Source organism: Anguilla anguilla, chromosome 3, assembly GCF_013347855.1.
Source record: "Anguilla anguilla isolate fAngAng1 chromosome 3, fAngAng1.pri, whole genome shotgun sequence".
NCBI classification, from domain to species: domain Eukaryota; kingdom Metazoa; phylum Chordata; class Actinopteri; order Anguilliformes; family Anguillidae; genus Anguilla; species Anguilla anguilla.
This window is the reverse complement of record NC_049203.1, coordinates 56,995,548-57,011,665: the sequence shown is the minus strand read 5'-3', so window position 1 is coordinate 57,011,665 and position 16,118 is coordinate 56,995,548. Positions and strand designations below refer to the sequence as shown.

Genomic DNA, 16,118 nt, shown 5'->3' with positions numbered 1-16,118 from the left:
TTGAGCGCTATGGTCATCTACAGAGACTGTCTGCATTTTTCTCCTCGTGCGGGCTCGTGATTCCAGAGTCTCTACGACTTTCATGGTCATTCATTAGCAGCGAATATAAGGATGAATGGGGTGTTTGTTCTTTCAATAATACCGTATGGAATGGAATGAGAGAGAGAGCGAGAGAAAGATAGAGAGAGTGGGAAGGGGTGTTGGTTGGGTAGGGCAGAGAAAGGGACTGACTTCCACGAGTTTACAGCCATTTGTTGCATAAAAAACGAGAAAGACAAGTCACAGATCTCTCCTCCGCAATCCCCCTCACGCAAACAGACTGAAATGTTGTATTAAGACAAAATCTGTAACCGTACAAAATTAACCCAGATTCACTTTCAAAAATTAGGTTCCTGTGGGCTATATGCAAACTTTTGTCGACTATAGCCTACGTAATAAGTTAATAGGGGAACAACCGCAAATAACGTTGCCTATTTTACTGCTGTAGCCTAAGCACGCATAACGGTGAGGTAGAAGAGCCAAGGAAAAGAATGACAGAATACAGTGAGAGAGTCTGGGGGAGGAGGGATTGACTGTTCTAGCATGTAGGTTACACAAGTACTTAGCTAATAAACAGATGGGACAGAGACGGGGGAGTGAAAGGAACGTTAGTGGAACAGAGAGCACCCTCTGTGTCTCGCCTCATATTTACTCAACGTTCTGCTGAGATTCCTACTGTCGACCCGCTGCAGACTATTACCGTGTGCCCACTGTATAGTGGGGTGGTAAGGGGTTTGTAGAGTTCTGTCCTGCACAGGAGTTGCAAACTGGTGGAGGTCAAGCTGGAGAGGAAAGTGTGTATTCCGGCCAAGGGTGTCGATAGAATAACAGTGGACAAGTTCAGGGGTGAGTAGAATAGCATATCGGTCTAAGCTGCAAAATATTGATGACAAAAACGATGCATAATACAAGTAGCCTAGCTTGCTTGCTATAAAAGGGTTTTTTCGATCACTCCATTTGGTTTGGCTGTAGTTTACAAAGAGATTGCCTATTTACAATGGTGAGAGTTGTAAGAATTGACTGTGACTAGACTCGGTGATGAAGACTTTATCACCAAAACAAAACTTTTTTTTGAGATAAAGGAGTCAACGTAGCTGGGCTACTTGATGGCAGCCAACTTTTACTGTGGTTACGAAAGACTCCTTTGCTTTTCACTTGAGAACGAATCCGACTAAATGACAAGTCAACAGACCTACGCGTATGTTCAAGTTATTTTTTTAGCTGCCTATACTGGAATATTCTGAAAACAAATTAAATTTCAGGTTCAATGCCTGCCCTCTAGTAATAACGATCTTGTGTCCTGTGTCTTGTGTCCAGCACTGCTGGTAATCACGTTGTTATCGTATTGAAGGGCAACTAGCAAGCTATGGTGATGCGAACGGAAATTACTTTGGTTAGGAGTAGGTTAGTCAACTTTTTTTTTGGAATGTGAAAGATACAGTGGCTCTTTTAGGTGTAGGCTACCCGCGGAACACGTCTCACTCATTGAACTGCTCTGTGGTCACGCTGTATCATATTTTCCAAAGCTAATTTTAGGGATTTGCGATTAACAGCCGTGTAAAATTCGAATACAAGAAACGAGTAAACTCCCTATGGAACATGGCTGGGGCACAAACAAAACCTGAACCGTACCAAAATCTTAAAATTCCAGTGAAAATGTTTCCCTCTGTGGTCCGTTTGAATAGTGTCATCTGCATTCATTCCACATTTATGCAATTACTATAAAAATAAAGGATTTTGTTGTACAATATTTTTGAGTGTCAATATCTCTGGTATTTTCCGGGTACTTGAAGTGTACAGTACGGCAAGGTTCACATATCTGACAGACTTACACCCCGTCAAATTATCACCTGGCGCTCTGAGTAGCCTAATGCCCATAAAATTCCTCAAGAAACATTTTTTTCAGCTTGTAAATATACTATGCTGTTAAATAAAACACATTCATTCTGACAGAATGGCTCTTGCTGTGTTAAATATTAATGTGGAGAAACTGCTGGGCCATGAGCATGAAGGTTCTGACTGGCCTCTAGTATTCCAGCTATTAAAAGTGCATGCTCATGCATCTCTTATCACTGGCTCACTTTCTCTCTTTTTGTAACATATGGATGACATGCCAATCAACTCACTATAATGCAGTGTCTTTCTGGTTCACTCTTCTTTTTTACACTTAATAAACCTTTTATTTCTTGGACACATTTGAATATTTGGAGGTACTATCAGCTCTGCTTTGCACATGCTTTCTGTCTTCACAGACATTGAAGGAACAGAGGCAGCTGGTGTAACTACTGAGGCTGACTGACCGCTAATGTTCAGCCACAGTTAAACGATTAGAAGGCTTTATGTTTAAATATAGCCCCTGGAGAATATCTGGTCTACTTAGGCTTTACTGGGCCACCCTTTGCATGGATCTGCAGGAGGACTGACAGGTCAGATGAACTGCAATATGTCTATAAAGCAATATCCAGTGTACTGGGAGGAAGATACAAGTTGAAGTGCATTGACACTCTACACTTTAGGAGCAAAATACAATTTGTAAAATGGCTAAAGCTGCAGCTTGTCTTTTTTTACTGGAAAGTGTGACCTGTGGCTGTATAATGCTTTATTTTTAACACGAATCACTAGTTCTTTCTGTAATTACATAATGGGATATCATGACTCACCAGTGTTAAATCAACTCTTTCAGATTACACGTGGTCCTGGTTGGTCTCATACATACTCTGTTAGAGTTTAATTAACACTGGGGATTTTCCTGTGAAACAGATAGAAATAGAAAGCCTTCTGAATACCACTGGATAACGAAGGGAAGAAAAAAATATCAGTATATATGGCGTTGTCTGGTACCTAATGACTTTTCTGCTCAAAAAGTATAGGGATGGAATCATATTTTTCAATTCCAGTGCTGAATACATGTATATATATGATATACCATAAGAATGTTTTTACATATGCCGTTCAAATTCTGTCTTATCACCTTCTGATGTATCACAGAGGGGGGAAAGGGTCTGAAAGATTAATTTGAGTTCACGTTGTTTACACATTAAGTCTAGTCATTGATGCTGTGCCATTTTCTAGGCAGGGATGCAATGCTATTTTTTATCTTCTTTAGTTTACCAGCATTTGTATTGCTCGAATCACAGGAATAAAGACTATTCTTCAATTGGCCGAGGGGCAGAGAAACCTACAGCTCAGAATCCGTTTGCTTCAGAATTAGTTTTGCACGTCCATCATTCTCGTTATCGTATTATTTACACTAATATATGGCAGCTATTTTAAGGCAGCATTTTTTCGTCTACAGCAGCAGAGTAGACGAGGCCATTTGGCTGATGTTTGACGTCAGAACGCGACTCACGTACGTCTGAGTGTATGACCTCCCCCCTCACATACACACTGAAAACTGCGCCGCCCCTCTCCCTCCGACCTCAGTCCTTGCGTTTTCTCTGAGAACATAGCCGGAGACTCCGAGATGCGCCGTGGTTGCCAGCGCCAAGCGCTGCGCACAACGCAAACTGACCCGGTACAGTCATGGCTTTTAGACGGAAAGCGAGGTAAGCGGACTCTTTCGGGACAAGTGGAGAGCTGGGATGGATGGGGAATACACTTATAAAGCCCTGCATAGATTTATGTAGGCTACTGGATGGAGTTCGAACGGTGGGAGGGTTTGTGGGGTATTATCCGATAAAGCCAGCAATAACAAAGGCCTTTTGTCTACGGTCTGTTTGATCCATCATTAATCTTATGTTACAGGATAGGTGGTTTCCGTATGTCTCCCTAAAACAATTGATCGGACTCGCTTTCCTCCATCTTGAGGGTACACATCATAAACGCTGTAGTTTAGGGGACTGTAGGTAGTCATCGATAACGGCATCAAATTGATACTAACATCCACAAAACGCAGACGCAGAATCCTGAGTCGCGGTTATGTTCACAACGATGCGTCAAACTATGGGCTGCATCATTCGCGCGCAGGGCAAACAATGTAGACTACATGGTATATTTTAAATAAACGGGTTATTGCAAGAGAAAAAGCAGAAACCGCTTGTTATGAAACATTCAAAAATACAATACCCATGATATAACGGTAAAGCACAGTGGTAATTGTGCAAGGAGCTACTGATAGCTTATTTTGTAGGCTACAGCACTGATTTGAAGTATCCTGTTCTGATGCAAGGCACCTATGACTCAAATGCTTGAGTTGACAGAAAATAGTCTGACCATTATATGTCATTATTTTGTATGTTCTGCAAATAAACATTCATTTATTGAGGCTATTTTGTTTCATAACTTCTGAATCCACTCCCCCTTTCTTTGCACTGGTGCTTGTCCCAGGAGGATGCGGTTACTGGGGTGTTATCGGCTGGGGCTGCTTTGGAAAGCCCTTCTGGTGTTCTTGGCCATTGTCTTTGCTGGGCAGCTGCTGGGGGTCATCTTCAGCAAGAGGTGAGAAATGTTCAATTTGGTCCATTCCTTTCATTCTTTGACATGATTTCTGTCAAATAGGAAGCTCTGTTTGGCTTTAAATCTTATTTCATGCTTGATATCAACACATCTACTGGTTAAAGCACATTCAATCCCACAAGACTCTAAAGTTACCATTATGGGTTTGAGGGGCAGGAACAATAGGGACAGATTTATTTCCAGTCACCGTAGGTGTACGCACAGCTGTCAATGCTTAAAGTCTCTAAAATATGTCATTTTTTAAATGCAGTCTCTGCATTTAAAATGTATACTCTCCATTCTAATGCATACTCCCATTTAGTCACTTGTAAAACTGTGAGAGAAATGGTCTTGCAGGGAGTACATCAGTTTGAGGAAAAACAGCAGGCATGGAAAAACAGCAGAGGGAAGTGTGGCCTTTTTACATGAGCATTTTTTCATAATTTTCTTTAGATATTTTTTCTTGCTCTCTCAACATCACCACTTTACATTAAAGTATAAGTACCATGCATTTGTGCAATTTGTCACTGGTCCAAAACGTTGACATACATAGTTAATAGTAGCCATCACACCCTCGGGGAGAGTTATGGCTGATTGAGAGTAATCCACTGAGGATTTCAATTGATAGTTTAAAAAAAACATCCAGATGGTTCTTTTAATTAAAATATTGTTATCCACTGTGCGCTTGCACTTCAGTATCATTGATGTAGCTAGCTTTCTGCATTAACTGGTAACAATTCCTTTTCAATTTAGCAGAAATAGTCAGTTCTGAGTACCAGTTTGAAATTGCTGTTAGCAAAACATCAGTTGTGTACATCAGTTGGAATAGTTATCTACCAACTGTGCAAAATGGACAAGGGTGCACTCATGTAGATGGGTTGAAGGTGACGCAGTGGTGCTTTCTCAGCATCTTTCCTCACTAAGGGGCAACGCCGTACATTAGATGAGAGGAGAATTATCCTTTGAAAATATCTGCGTCCTGGGCTGTCTTTGCAACAGACACAGAGTCATCTATCAAATGACGGCTCTTGTGCTCTAGGTATTTATTTTATTAGATCAGAAAAAATATTGAAACATAATTAAAATAGTGAAACATTGCATTGGACGACAATTAAACAACAAGACCAGGTTAAAACCTAGTATATGGCTGGACCTAACACACCTGATCCGGCTGACCAATGGTGTAACTTCATAACTCGGCCGACCAATGGTATAACTTCATCATTCAGTCAGTCAGTCACAGACATTCGCATTTGTAGGGCCAGCCCCGCTGTTGCGGTCCAGCCAAAAATATTATTTTCTGGAAGAGAATTTCTCATTTTCAATACACTTTTAAAATATAAGCAACAACTGGCTGTGACATTTCTTTGGGTATAAAACAGCAGTACACTATTTTATAGTGTAATATTGTGTATAGTCATAAGATTGTAACCTTTTGACAGAAGAGGAGCAGTGAAGTTGCCCAGGCAAAATTGTCATTACTAAATGGGCGTTTGTATTAGATGTGATATTATTTCTGTTTTTTATATGTTTGAAGATTTTTTGAAAAGAACATCTATACCAATAATATGTGGTTTGCTTTGAAATATCTTTATTTAACATATCCTCCCAGAATCTTTTAAATGTGCAATTGAAATTTTAATTAAAGTTCATGTTACAGAACAAAATTTCAATTGTAGATTTGAAATTTAAACTAGCCACATTTAACTCAAGTTTTTGCAATTTTAATTTATTTTACTCTTGCAATTAATCACAATCACTTTTTTAAGTAGTTCCTAAATCCTAAATACAATATATCACTTCAAAGGGTTAATACCGTGTATCATAATTCCTGAAGTACATGTCCATCCTCATTTTCTAGTGAAAAACAAACAAAGCATAACAGAACAGTCTGTTTTCAGGTCTGTGTTTTTTCCCTCACCCTAGCAACAGCAACACAGGTCAGGATTCTGCTCAGGCTGTGGTAGGTTTGCTGTCCACTTCTCCTCTCCTTCTGGGCTTGGAATTTTAATGTAGTAGAGAGGAGATTAGGTTTAGTATACAACGGTGCATGTATCTCTTTTTCAACCTGTGCTGCAATGACTGCACAGTTCTTCTCTGGTAATTTTGGAGTGTGCACTTAAAATTATTATTATTGTTATTATTATTATTATTATTATTATTATTATTTAATTTCCTTTCTCTGGGTTCAGTCCACTGTTTTTTTAAACTGCCTTTTAGCTTTCTTAAATTGTTTTTTTTCACAGCAGTAACTGGGGTCTGAAGCCATCCAATGCACTGTGCCTTGGGCATAATGGCTCACCAACTCTTATGACTACCTTAGTGCAGATAAGGGTGAGGCTAAGTTGGGACTTTTAAGCCTTTTTAAGCCTCAACCCCATTAATATCCCTTTGCCAAGAGGGGACAGCAGGGCTAAGTTGGAGTTACTGCTTAGTTGGCAGTTTTGAACTGATGTGCAAGTGCCTTTTTCTCATCTGATGCCAGAGCGTAAAATTTACTAGAAAGTAAGCTTGTGCGAATTTGTGCATACGGTACATTTGAAGGCAAAGAACCAAAAAAGAAAAACAAAATGTGGCTAAAGACAATGCAATGCAATTTTTTACGATAAAAATAGTACTGCAAAAAATCAGGGAACTGTTTTGAGGCTTGTCCTGTTAAGGTTAAAACACTGGATAGTATAGAATCAAATCCTGATTACGCCAGTGTCAACTGTGGCTGGCAGCCCCGTAGGGCAGAATGCAGTTGGCCTTACTGTTGCCAAGGAAACTAAGGTTTCAGTCGGCAGGTTGTCCCATCTCATTGCTCAAGAGCAACTTGCCTGGTAGATTGGGTGCGTGCAGTCTGCCTGTGCCAGCTGTACACAAAGTGTTCTCTGACGGCATAATGACTGCACGGGTCAGCTGGTGGATTGCAGAGTTAAAGTTAAATGAAGCAGCGTCTGGCAGCATGTGCTTTGGAGAAATATGTACTCTCTCCTGAATCAGTGGAGGATGTTGAGTGCTGGGATGGGCTGTGAATACCAATTGGGCTGTCCAAATTGGGAGGAAAAAAATTAGGGATAAAAATAGTATTAAAATTGCGGTTTGCTTACATGTGACTAGGCTTGTGCAGTCGCCTCTCAACTCATTTGGAAAAACATGTTTTGATAAATACAGTTTATCAATGAAGGTAGGTACTGCTGGTAGTTCAGTAAAATACTGTGTTTGGTGTTATATATGAATTTTCTAAATATTTTCTTCTTTCTAAAGTGGCTTTTAGATGATGTTATATCCAGTTGGCTATGATCATGGCTACTTACTTGATAGATGTTTGTCTAGATTGTGAGTGGTAAGGAGTAAAGTAACCCATGATCCCAGGATTGTTTAAAATGTCTCAAAGGGGTAAGTGCACAATATACCCCTTTTATAGCACACCATAGTAGACTACCTTTATCAGACTCAGTATCACATTGGATAACACCCTCTACTTGGTTCTCATCAGTGTCGATGTCAAAGCCATAACTGAACAGTTTAACTGAAACTGAAGACAACAGTTCTATGTCTGTCCCCTCTTTGATTCTTTATGCTGTAGGAAAACTGTGGCTTTAATGTCAAAAACCATATAAGAACATGTCTCTATGAATAGTTCAGAAGGTGTCTTTTTGGTAGTAGTGGGGGGCAGTTGATATACAAAAAGCTGGCCGTGTTACAAAGTTTTACCCCCCTGTGCTTTGATCTCAGCAAACGCTTTCTTGATATTCTGCACTAAACTTTTAGCAAACCTGTGATATAGGTGGGATAATTTTGCATTATATACCATTCAACTACAGAAATGTCTCAAATTTAAAAGGGTAAATTGTCAGTTACAAGTCTTTACAAACCAGCTTAATTTTTAATAATAAAGGATTTTTCTGATTTCAGTAGATGAATGCTGGTCATCTTGTGTAAGCATACATAACCCCAAAAACATCTGTTTATCTGTACTCAGCAAAATCCAGATGTTCTCTTTGTCATGGACCCGATGCACATTTCCATGTGTATATATTAGCTGCAGCAGGCATGCTCTGCTGCAAATGTCACACTGACTTACTTCTATCCAAATATCATCTTTTATTGTCGGCTCTGAGCTTGTAGGCCCTAGGCATCTGTCTCTGGCTATCATTTTTACAATTCCCCAGTGGCACTCATGAAGTTCTGTGATTAATTTACTTCTCCTGGCTTCTAGAATCGTAACCCTGTTACACCAGAGGAGAGAGTCATTTTAAACAGGTCATTCAAAACATTTTTAGCATTGTGTTTTATATACAATGGCATAGCCATGAGCAATGTGCTGCATGATTGCTTCAGATCTGTTATTTAGCAGATTTAAAGAGGGTGAATATATCCATTTTTATTTATTTTGAGTTTATGGGTTTGGCAGAAATAGATATATTTTGTGTTGGTTATGCATAGTGTTATGTATTAACAAATGTAAATACGTGATTTGTTTAAAAATGATCAATCTGTTTCTTTTTAAAATTTGTCTTGAAAATTTGTCTATTTCTGCAACCATGTTCAATAAAACATCAGTTGAGATGTTTATTCTCATCAGAGAAGCACTGGAAGTATGTTTTACGTGTTAGATTTGTACCATAAAACAATTGTTTTTGAGATATTCTTTTGTAGGTTTTATTGGTATTTGACAATGATAGCATATTTGTTTTGTCATTGGCATCCCCGCATAATCAGAAAAAGGAAACTAGTCTGTTTCACTAGTTTGTGTGTAGAAAATGTGTGGAAAAAGAAGAAACTGCATTTGGGACAGAAATATATGATTTGCTTTATGGATTTGGATCTGTTATTCTGTGGATTTGAAAAAGTAATTTTACAGCAGCGATAGTAGTGCATTACATTTGTCAATCACGCCTCATACCTCCTAGTCACGAAAGCTGTTCTGTGCAGATAAATGACTGAAAACAGGTAATTTAAGGTCTGCTTCAGCATGCTGTGCTTGCGGACCCATGGCATAGCAGGAAAATTTAGAGATCTGAGGGTTAAGATTGGATAGTTGCTCAGGAGAATAAGGAACTGCGAGAAGGAAGATCACTCCTGTGCCCTGTGTGTGCTAGAAATGGATGCTTCATCATTTTCTGTAATTCTTAAGGAATGATACCCACACTCTTTTATCTTAGAACATTGATCCTGGCAGTGAGGGCTGGTGAATGCTGAAGTCATCACAGCACCACTGAACTGGGAAAAATGGGAGGAGGGGTAAGGGGGTTAACCTGAACTGCACCCAAGGGCAGTGAGTGCAGTACTCTGGCACCAATGAGAAAGGAGAGCCAATAAACATGATGCCAGTGGCTGCAAATCAGCAGGGATGGGGTATGCTTATAACAAGCATTGCGGGCAAATATGAGGGTTACAGAAAATGTAGCAAAACTTTGGTTGCCTTGTACTGCCGGAAGAGGGATCAGCTAGGGAAGAGAGGCACAGTGCATCTCATCTGATGTCAAAATTAAAAGGTACAGTATTGTAGGTAAACATATACAATGTGCTTTCTGTATTGTTCTTTGGTGGTGCAGATCATCTTCTTCACGAATCTAGCCTTCTCAATACATTTTAAACATTGATGGTTCATATCTGATATATGAGTGAAGGAATACATTTTCTCCAACCCTAATAATTAAATTTCAAAGTGAAATCAGGAGCTGTGGTCATTTCAAGTATAGTACAACTGGTTCTCGGGTTTCTTGTTAGCCTGTAAAATTTCTGTACTGTAGTAATAACCAAAGATAATAAAGTCTAAAGGTCTATGGTAATCTTTATTTAATCTTGTGGTGTCTCTCTTCTTCCTCTCTTTCTCACTCCTCCCCCTCCCTCCCTCCCTGCTAGCAGTATGCAGCCTGAAAGGCCCAATCCTCTGTTCTCCCTTTCCCCTCTGGACTCTCAGGACTCATCCCTTGGTTCCTGCCGGCCCCATACCCACGTCATGTTCCTGAAGACCCACAAGACAGCCAGCAGCACTGTTCTCAATATGCTGTATCGCTTTGGGGATGAGAGGAGTCTACGCTTTGCCTTGCCTCTGGGGTACCAGTTTGGCTACCCATTGCCCTTCAATGCCCACAGGGTAAAAGGCTACCGGGGACCACACGTTGTGGACTTCAGCATCATGGGCAACCACATGCGCTTCCACAAGCCAGAGGTACAGATCTCAGAGTGGTTGTGGTTCTTGTTCAACTGCATTGGCTTCTGATGGAATGTGGTACACAGGATGAGGCATTTCTGTAATGGTTGACTATAAGGGTACTTTATATGAACACTTGTAGTATGTTAGTAATTTTAACCAAAGATAATAAAGTCACAGAGCCGAGATTTCAGGTTTGGTACTTTTGGGGTTGCTGAGTGGTAGCTGATATATTTAATGGTAATTATGATACAAGCATGTTCTTGTCTGGTTACATTCCTCTTGTTTTTTTTCTCCTGTTTGTAGGTTGATAAGGTCATGCCCAGTGATACCTTCTATTTCTCGATTTTGCGTGACCCAGTGGCCCTGGCAGAGTCCTCATATGCGTACTACAAAGCTGTGGCCCCTGCCTTCAAGCGAGCAAAGGGGCTGGCGGATTTTGCAGAAGACCCCCAGCAGTTCTATGACCCCCGTCTGCGCAACAACCACTATGCTCGCAATCTCCTGTGGTTCGACTTTGGCTTGGACCACAATGCCAATTTCTCTGAGTCCCTGGCCCGGAAAGGAGAGTTGGCTGTGCGTCGGGCCTTCAGTCTGATACTGCTGTCAGAGCACTTTGACCAGTCAATGGTATTGCTCCGCCATGCCCTCTGCTGGCCACTGGATGCAGTAGTCTCCTTTAGCTTGAATGCACGGCAGCAGAAGAGCAACAAAGGGAGCTCAAATGGGGGCTTAGGACTCTCAGATGAGCAGAGGCGCAAACTCAGAGAGTGGAATGCACTGGACTGGCACCTCTACCAGGCCTTCAATCACACCTTCTGGGAGGAGGTGGAGAAATTTGGGAGGGCAAGGATGGAGTCGGAGGTGGCCCTCCTGAGGTCTCGGAGGGATTTGATGGCACGTGTCTGCCTGCGGGATGGAGGGCGGCCAGTAGAGGCCAGTCGAATACGGGACAAGACTATTCGGCCCTTCCAGAGTGGCCTGGTTAAGATACTGGGCTATGAACTGCAGCCAGGGCTGAACAATGCCACCAACCAGGCTTGTCTGAAAATGATCAGGCCTGAGATCCAGTACAAGGACTTGCTAGATGCTCGACAGTTCCCCAGATCCCCTCAGCCTGCAGCTGCTGGTGTAGCCCCCTATAAAAAGGAGATGGGTCATCCCAGAATGATGGAGCGTGGTGGTATGAGGGTGGGGGAGAGGGAGAGAGAATGGGACAGGAGCTGGGTGAGTCGCAACCAAACCTCATCATTAAGCGCCGGGAAGGGGCAACTGAGATAGCTCTATCCGAGAGGATGGGAGTGGCACATACTGCTCCTGATTAGTGTGTGCAACTCATACAAATGGAGATTATGTACAGACACAACTATGTAGGAGAAAGGCTCACAGGGCAATAAACACCCCCTACACACACACACACACACACACACACTATGGGTCTGTGTTCCATGGTCTTAAGAATATCTCTGTGTTAATAACATCACACCGTCCCACAGGCAACTCCTAGTTGGGGACGACTGTGGAGTAAATGGAGAATGACCAGCAAAAACAGTCCAGGAACCCATTCTCCCTAGCTACCACCAGCTGCGATTGGAAGAGACTGAATATAGCACTTCAACTGAGGTACATTCTGCCTTTCAGCCAACAGCTCAAACCTGGAGCTGTGCAGTGTTAAGGTCTAGCGAAAGGAGTGGGGATAAATGTGTTAATCTGCCAGTGAAGAATGTAGAGCTGGCTGGCACAGTGTTTTCAGTGTGTCTCTGATTACATGAACTGCTGTTTATCAAGGCTGACATTTAGAAAGAGACATACATTCAAAAATATGTGCAGCGAGGTACCCTCATGCCAAACAACTGAATTAATGCCTAAAATGCATGCTCATGCTTCTGTGCTTGGCATTATAGAATGCCTGTTGGAGGTCAGCGAGGGAAAAAAATTATGCGTTGTCATCTGCCAGACTAAGGATGCCACAGCACCCACAAATCCTTAAAAAATGGGATTTGTTGCAAATGGCACCAGCCACAGGTAACAATCCTGGTAGCCTTCATGGCTATAAAGTTGCAACATAGGGGGGCATAGGCATGTGGGATTAAAATCCCTAGTATGATTCTCACTGGTTATATAACATCAGCAACTCGTCATATTTAACTTGTTATGGCATATAAGCTATGGCTGATTTGCTGTCAAGTCCATGGACATGGCAGGCTCAATCAGTCACACACTGTAATTAATTAATTAATCATTTATTTTTTGTTTTACTGTCATGCACTACATTTGAAAAGATTCTGGTCAAACAGGCTTTTTGTGAGAGGCGTATACACAAGCTCTTGCAAAAATGCATTGTCCTGTGATTGTCCACATACAGCCCTTTTGACTGGTACCGATAAAGGATGATTACTGTGCCCTTATCCCATGACACAGAATTCTCACATCTAAATCAGTAAGTCTCCTAAACCTCTGAATCTGTGCAAATGTATGGTGGTAGTCTAAATCCTCCAATGAGGTAGTCAATCCACTCATAGTATTTTTAAATGGCAGATGCAGTGAATTGTGCATGTATAGTTTTGACAAACGTGATGTATATTTTGCCTTTTTCCACATGCATCTTGGAGTCACCATTTAACTTATTTAAGTCAGCAGTTGGGTTTCATTTCCTGGCTTCGACAGGGCAAACTAGTCTAGAAGTACGAGCTGTGAACTTAAAGCCAGAAAGCTTGCAGGGTTGCTATTTCTGTTTCCATTGCTTTTCATTTCACAGAACCACTCCAAATTCTGCCCTTCACCAATTGCAGACAATTGCGAGATTGAGATGCATAAAATTTCCTCAGTGGGATAGTGGACAATCTACCAATATAGAAGGTAACTTTTACCTGTCCTGAGACTTGCCTGTTCAAATATGTGCTAATTTCTAGAAATAATCACAGAAGTCATTGTGTTGAATGTTCCCACTTATATTTGTTGAAAAGGGGACGTTTGCGTGTAAACATGTTTGATAGTTTGGTTAACCTGAACACCAACTGAACAGCTGTAGGAACCAGGTGTGAACTTATAAATGAACAGCTGTATTAATACACTACATGGTCAAAAGTATGCTGACATCGAACATCTCATCCAAAATTATGGGCATTAATATGTATTTGGTCCATTGTTTGCTGCTATAACAACTTCCACTCTTCTGGAAAGGCTTGATACTAGATAATGGAATATTGCTGCAGGGATTTACTTCTATTCAGCCAGAAGAGCATTAATGAGGTTGGGCACTGATTGGGCGATTAGGCCTGGCTTGCAATTGGCTTTCCAATTGATCCCGAAGGTGTTGGATGGGGTTGAGGTCAGGGCTCTGTACAGGCCGTTCAAATTCTTCCACACCATTCTCGACAAAACCAATTCTATATGGTGTATGCCAGGGTGCATTGTCATGCTGAAACAGGAAAGGGCCTCCCCCAAACTGTTGGGGAAGTACAGAATCATCTAGAATGTCATTGTATGCTGTAGCATTAAGATTTGCCTTCACTGGAACTGAGGGGCCTAGCCAAAACCATGAAAACAGCCACAGACCAAGGGGTGTCCAGCTACTTTTGGTCATTTAGTGTAGTTAGGTCCGCTGAGCAGGCCAATCAGAGGAAAAGTACATTCTTGACTAAATTCAATAAGAATGTACTTGATTCTTGAACCAAACAAAGAGCAGATTAGTTTCAAGAAGTAACACAGGCTATCCACCATATTTAAGGAAATATATGTAATTGGCAGGGCATAACTTGGACATAAATATCTTTATCCTTGCTTCCCAGTGGGAACTCCTTCCCCCCAACACACACAATATTTGTGTAAAAGTTTTCTTATTCATAATTACAGAATTCATTTAAAAAAGTATTACTTTGTGTTTTTCAAACATTGAAAAAAATTGCTCTGATTTTCAGACTGCATTAGTAAATTCTAGTTATAGTCAGTGGGCAATAATTGTTATAGACTTTCTGGTACAAATATACAACGATACTCACTCATATCAACCAAGAAACTTTTTCAGTTCAGCACACAAAGTTATTTTTGCCTTAGAATAAGACACTTTGGAACAGGGCTTTAAATGATAGCTTTCTGTATTTATTTTGTTTTTTAATATCTTGTACATATCTACCGTATTTATTTTTTCTCAGATGGGAAGTATTGACTTTCTTGCTTGAGATGCTCATGTGATGTATAGCCGTTCAAATGTCAAACTGAAAATGCACTATGTAGCATTTTATGAACACACACACACACATACACGAGCATGGCCGACTTGTCTTTGCTTGCATCTCCAGAGCAAAGTTCACACATAGATACACAAGAAATTTATACTTGTTTGTATGTAATATTAACAGTAATGCACATGCATAAATATGTAAGGCTACAGAGCTGACAGACAGTTAAGTATTTATACATAAATTCAGAGGCACATATACACAAACACACATGGCACTATACCATTTTATCAGCACGCATCACCTTCATGACCTCATTCACCTTCAGTATCTCTCATATCAAAGGTTCTGATCATTGTAATTCATTCTTTCGGACCTCAGTTGTCATGTGTAATGCATTTTTAGACATTGGACACCAGCACCGTTTTACTGTAAGGGTTGAACCTTGGACATGTTTGAGTTTTTGGCAATACTATACGTTAGTGCTTTGGCAGTAAACAAAGAGTGAGAGAAAAAAAATGTTGAAAGAGTCATATACCTCAATGCATCTTGAAAAACAAAATATTGAAAAATATTAAAATGTGTTTTCCATGTTACTTTTTACTTGGTTCAGCTACTGGTTAGTTTACATATTTTTAGTGTTCTATTAGAAAGTCTTATTTTAATTGCTCCTTTTGATAAATTTATGAAAATCAAAGCTTTATCCTGTAGAGACCATGACAAGGTGGGGCTGTGTAAAGGAATAGATGGGGAAGAACTACAAGAACCAGACCACCTTTACACCTGCTTCAATAGCAACTTACAATTGGTATTTATATGGCGTTGACTAGACTTTTAGAATATGCTGCTTTATATACTTGAGGATGGTAAATACATGTAATTAACATAACTAGTCAACAGAAATGCAAGCCACCATCTGTACATGTATTTAAAGAGAGCACCTTTGCATATATGTAAACAATGCAAGTGGAAATGCAAATAATGTACAACACAAAATAATTTTCAATCAAAATTGAGCCTCTTTTGTCCTGAGACATAACATTAAGTGTTATATAATCTGTGTGTATGGGTGCATTTTGGGGCAGGTCAAATTCTACAGGCTTCTGCAAAAACTTTGTAGAGTTCAGTTAGAAGGAATCTCCTCTGTTTCATCATTTGCTTAACCTGTGGTCATTTACTAAGGAATAATTGTGGAGACAATACATATAATACATTGACTGAATCCATAAGACGTTTTATGAATGATTTTTAAATGTAGGAGGCTACAACATCTGCATAGTGTTGTAAAAATCTTAACTTCTAATACCTAACACTTTTAC

At 40.4% G+C, this 16,118-nt stretch overlaps 1 protein-coding gene across 6 annotated transcripts; it reads left to right on the top strand.

Annotated features, from left to right (window-relative positions):
* The first annotated feature begins 558 nt into the window (after positions 1 to 558).
* gal3st4 (galactose-3-O-sulfotransferase 4) lies at positions 559 to 13,813 on the top strand. 6 transcript variants are annotated; one of them, XM_035408143.1, is made up of 6 exons: positions 3,428 to 3,584; positions 4,366 to 4,476; positions 10,327 to 10,636; positions 10,925 to 11,845; positions 12,115 to 12,241; positions 13,377 to 13,813. In XM_035408143.1, the coding sequence occupies exons 1-5, from the start codon at positions 3,562 to 3,564 to the stop codon at positions 12,190 to 12,192; spliced, it is 1,443 nt and encodes a 480-aa protein (XP_035264034.1). In that variant the 5' UTR covers positions 3,428 to 3,561; the 3' UTR covers positions 12,193 to 12,241; positions 13,377 to 13,813. The 6 variants fall into 6 exon arrangements, with proteins under 6 accessions (XP_035264038.1, XP_035264039.1, XP_035264034.1 ...); XM_035408147.1 differs by lacking the exon at positions 3,428 to 3,584 and adding an exon at positions 559 to 885 and having other exon boundaries at positions 12,115 to 13,813; XM_035408148.1 differs by lacking the exon at positions 3,428 to 3,584 and adding an exon at positions 563 to 885 and having other exon boundaries at positions 10,330 to 10,636; positions 12,115 to 13,813.
* Positions 13,814 to 16,118: the final 2,305 nt, after the last annotated feature.

What these genes read in the sequence shown, in the direction of transcription:
- gal3st4 (XM_035408143.1), top strand. Translation starts at nt 3,562, where the DNA reads ATGGCTTTTAGACGGAAAGCGAG. An exon ending in GCTTTTAGACGGAAAGCGAG is followed by an intron (nt 3,585 to 4,365) that starts GTAAGCGGACTC and finishes TGCTTGTCCCAG; the next exon opens with GAGGATGCGGTTACTGGGGT. An exon ending in GAGAATGGGACAGGAGCTGG is followed by an intron (nt 11,846 to 12,114) that starts GTGAGTCGCAAC and finishes ACCGTCCCACAG; the next exon opens with GCAACTCCTAGTTGGGGACG.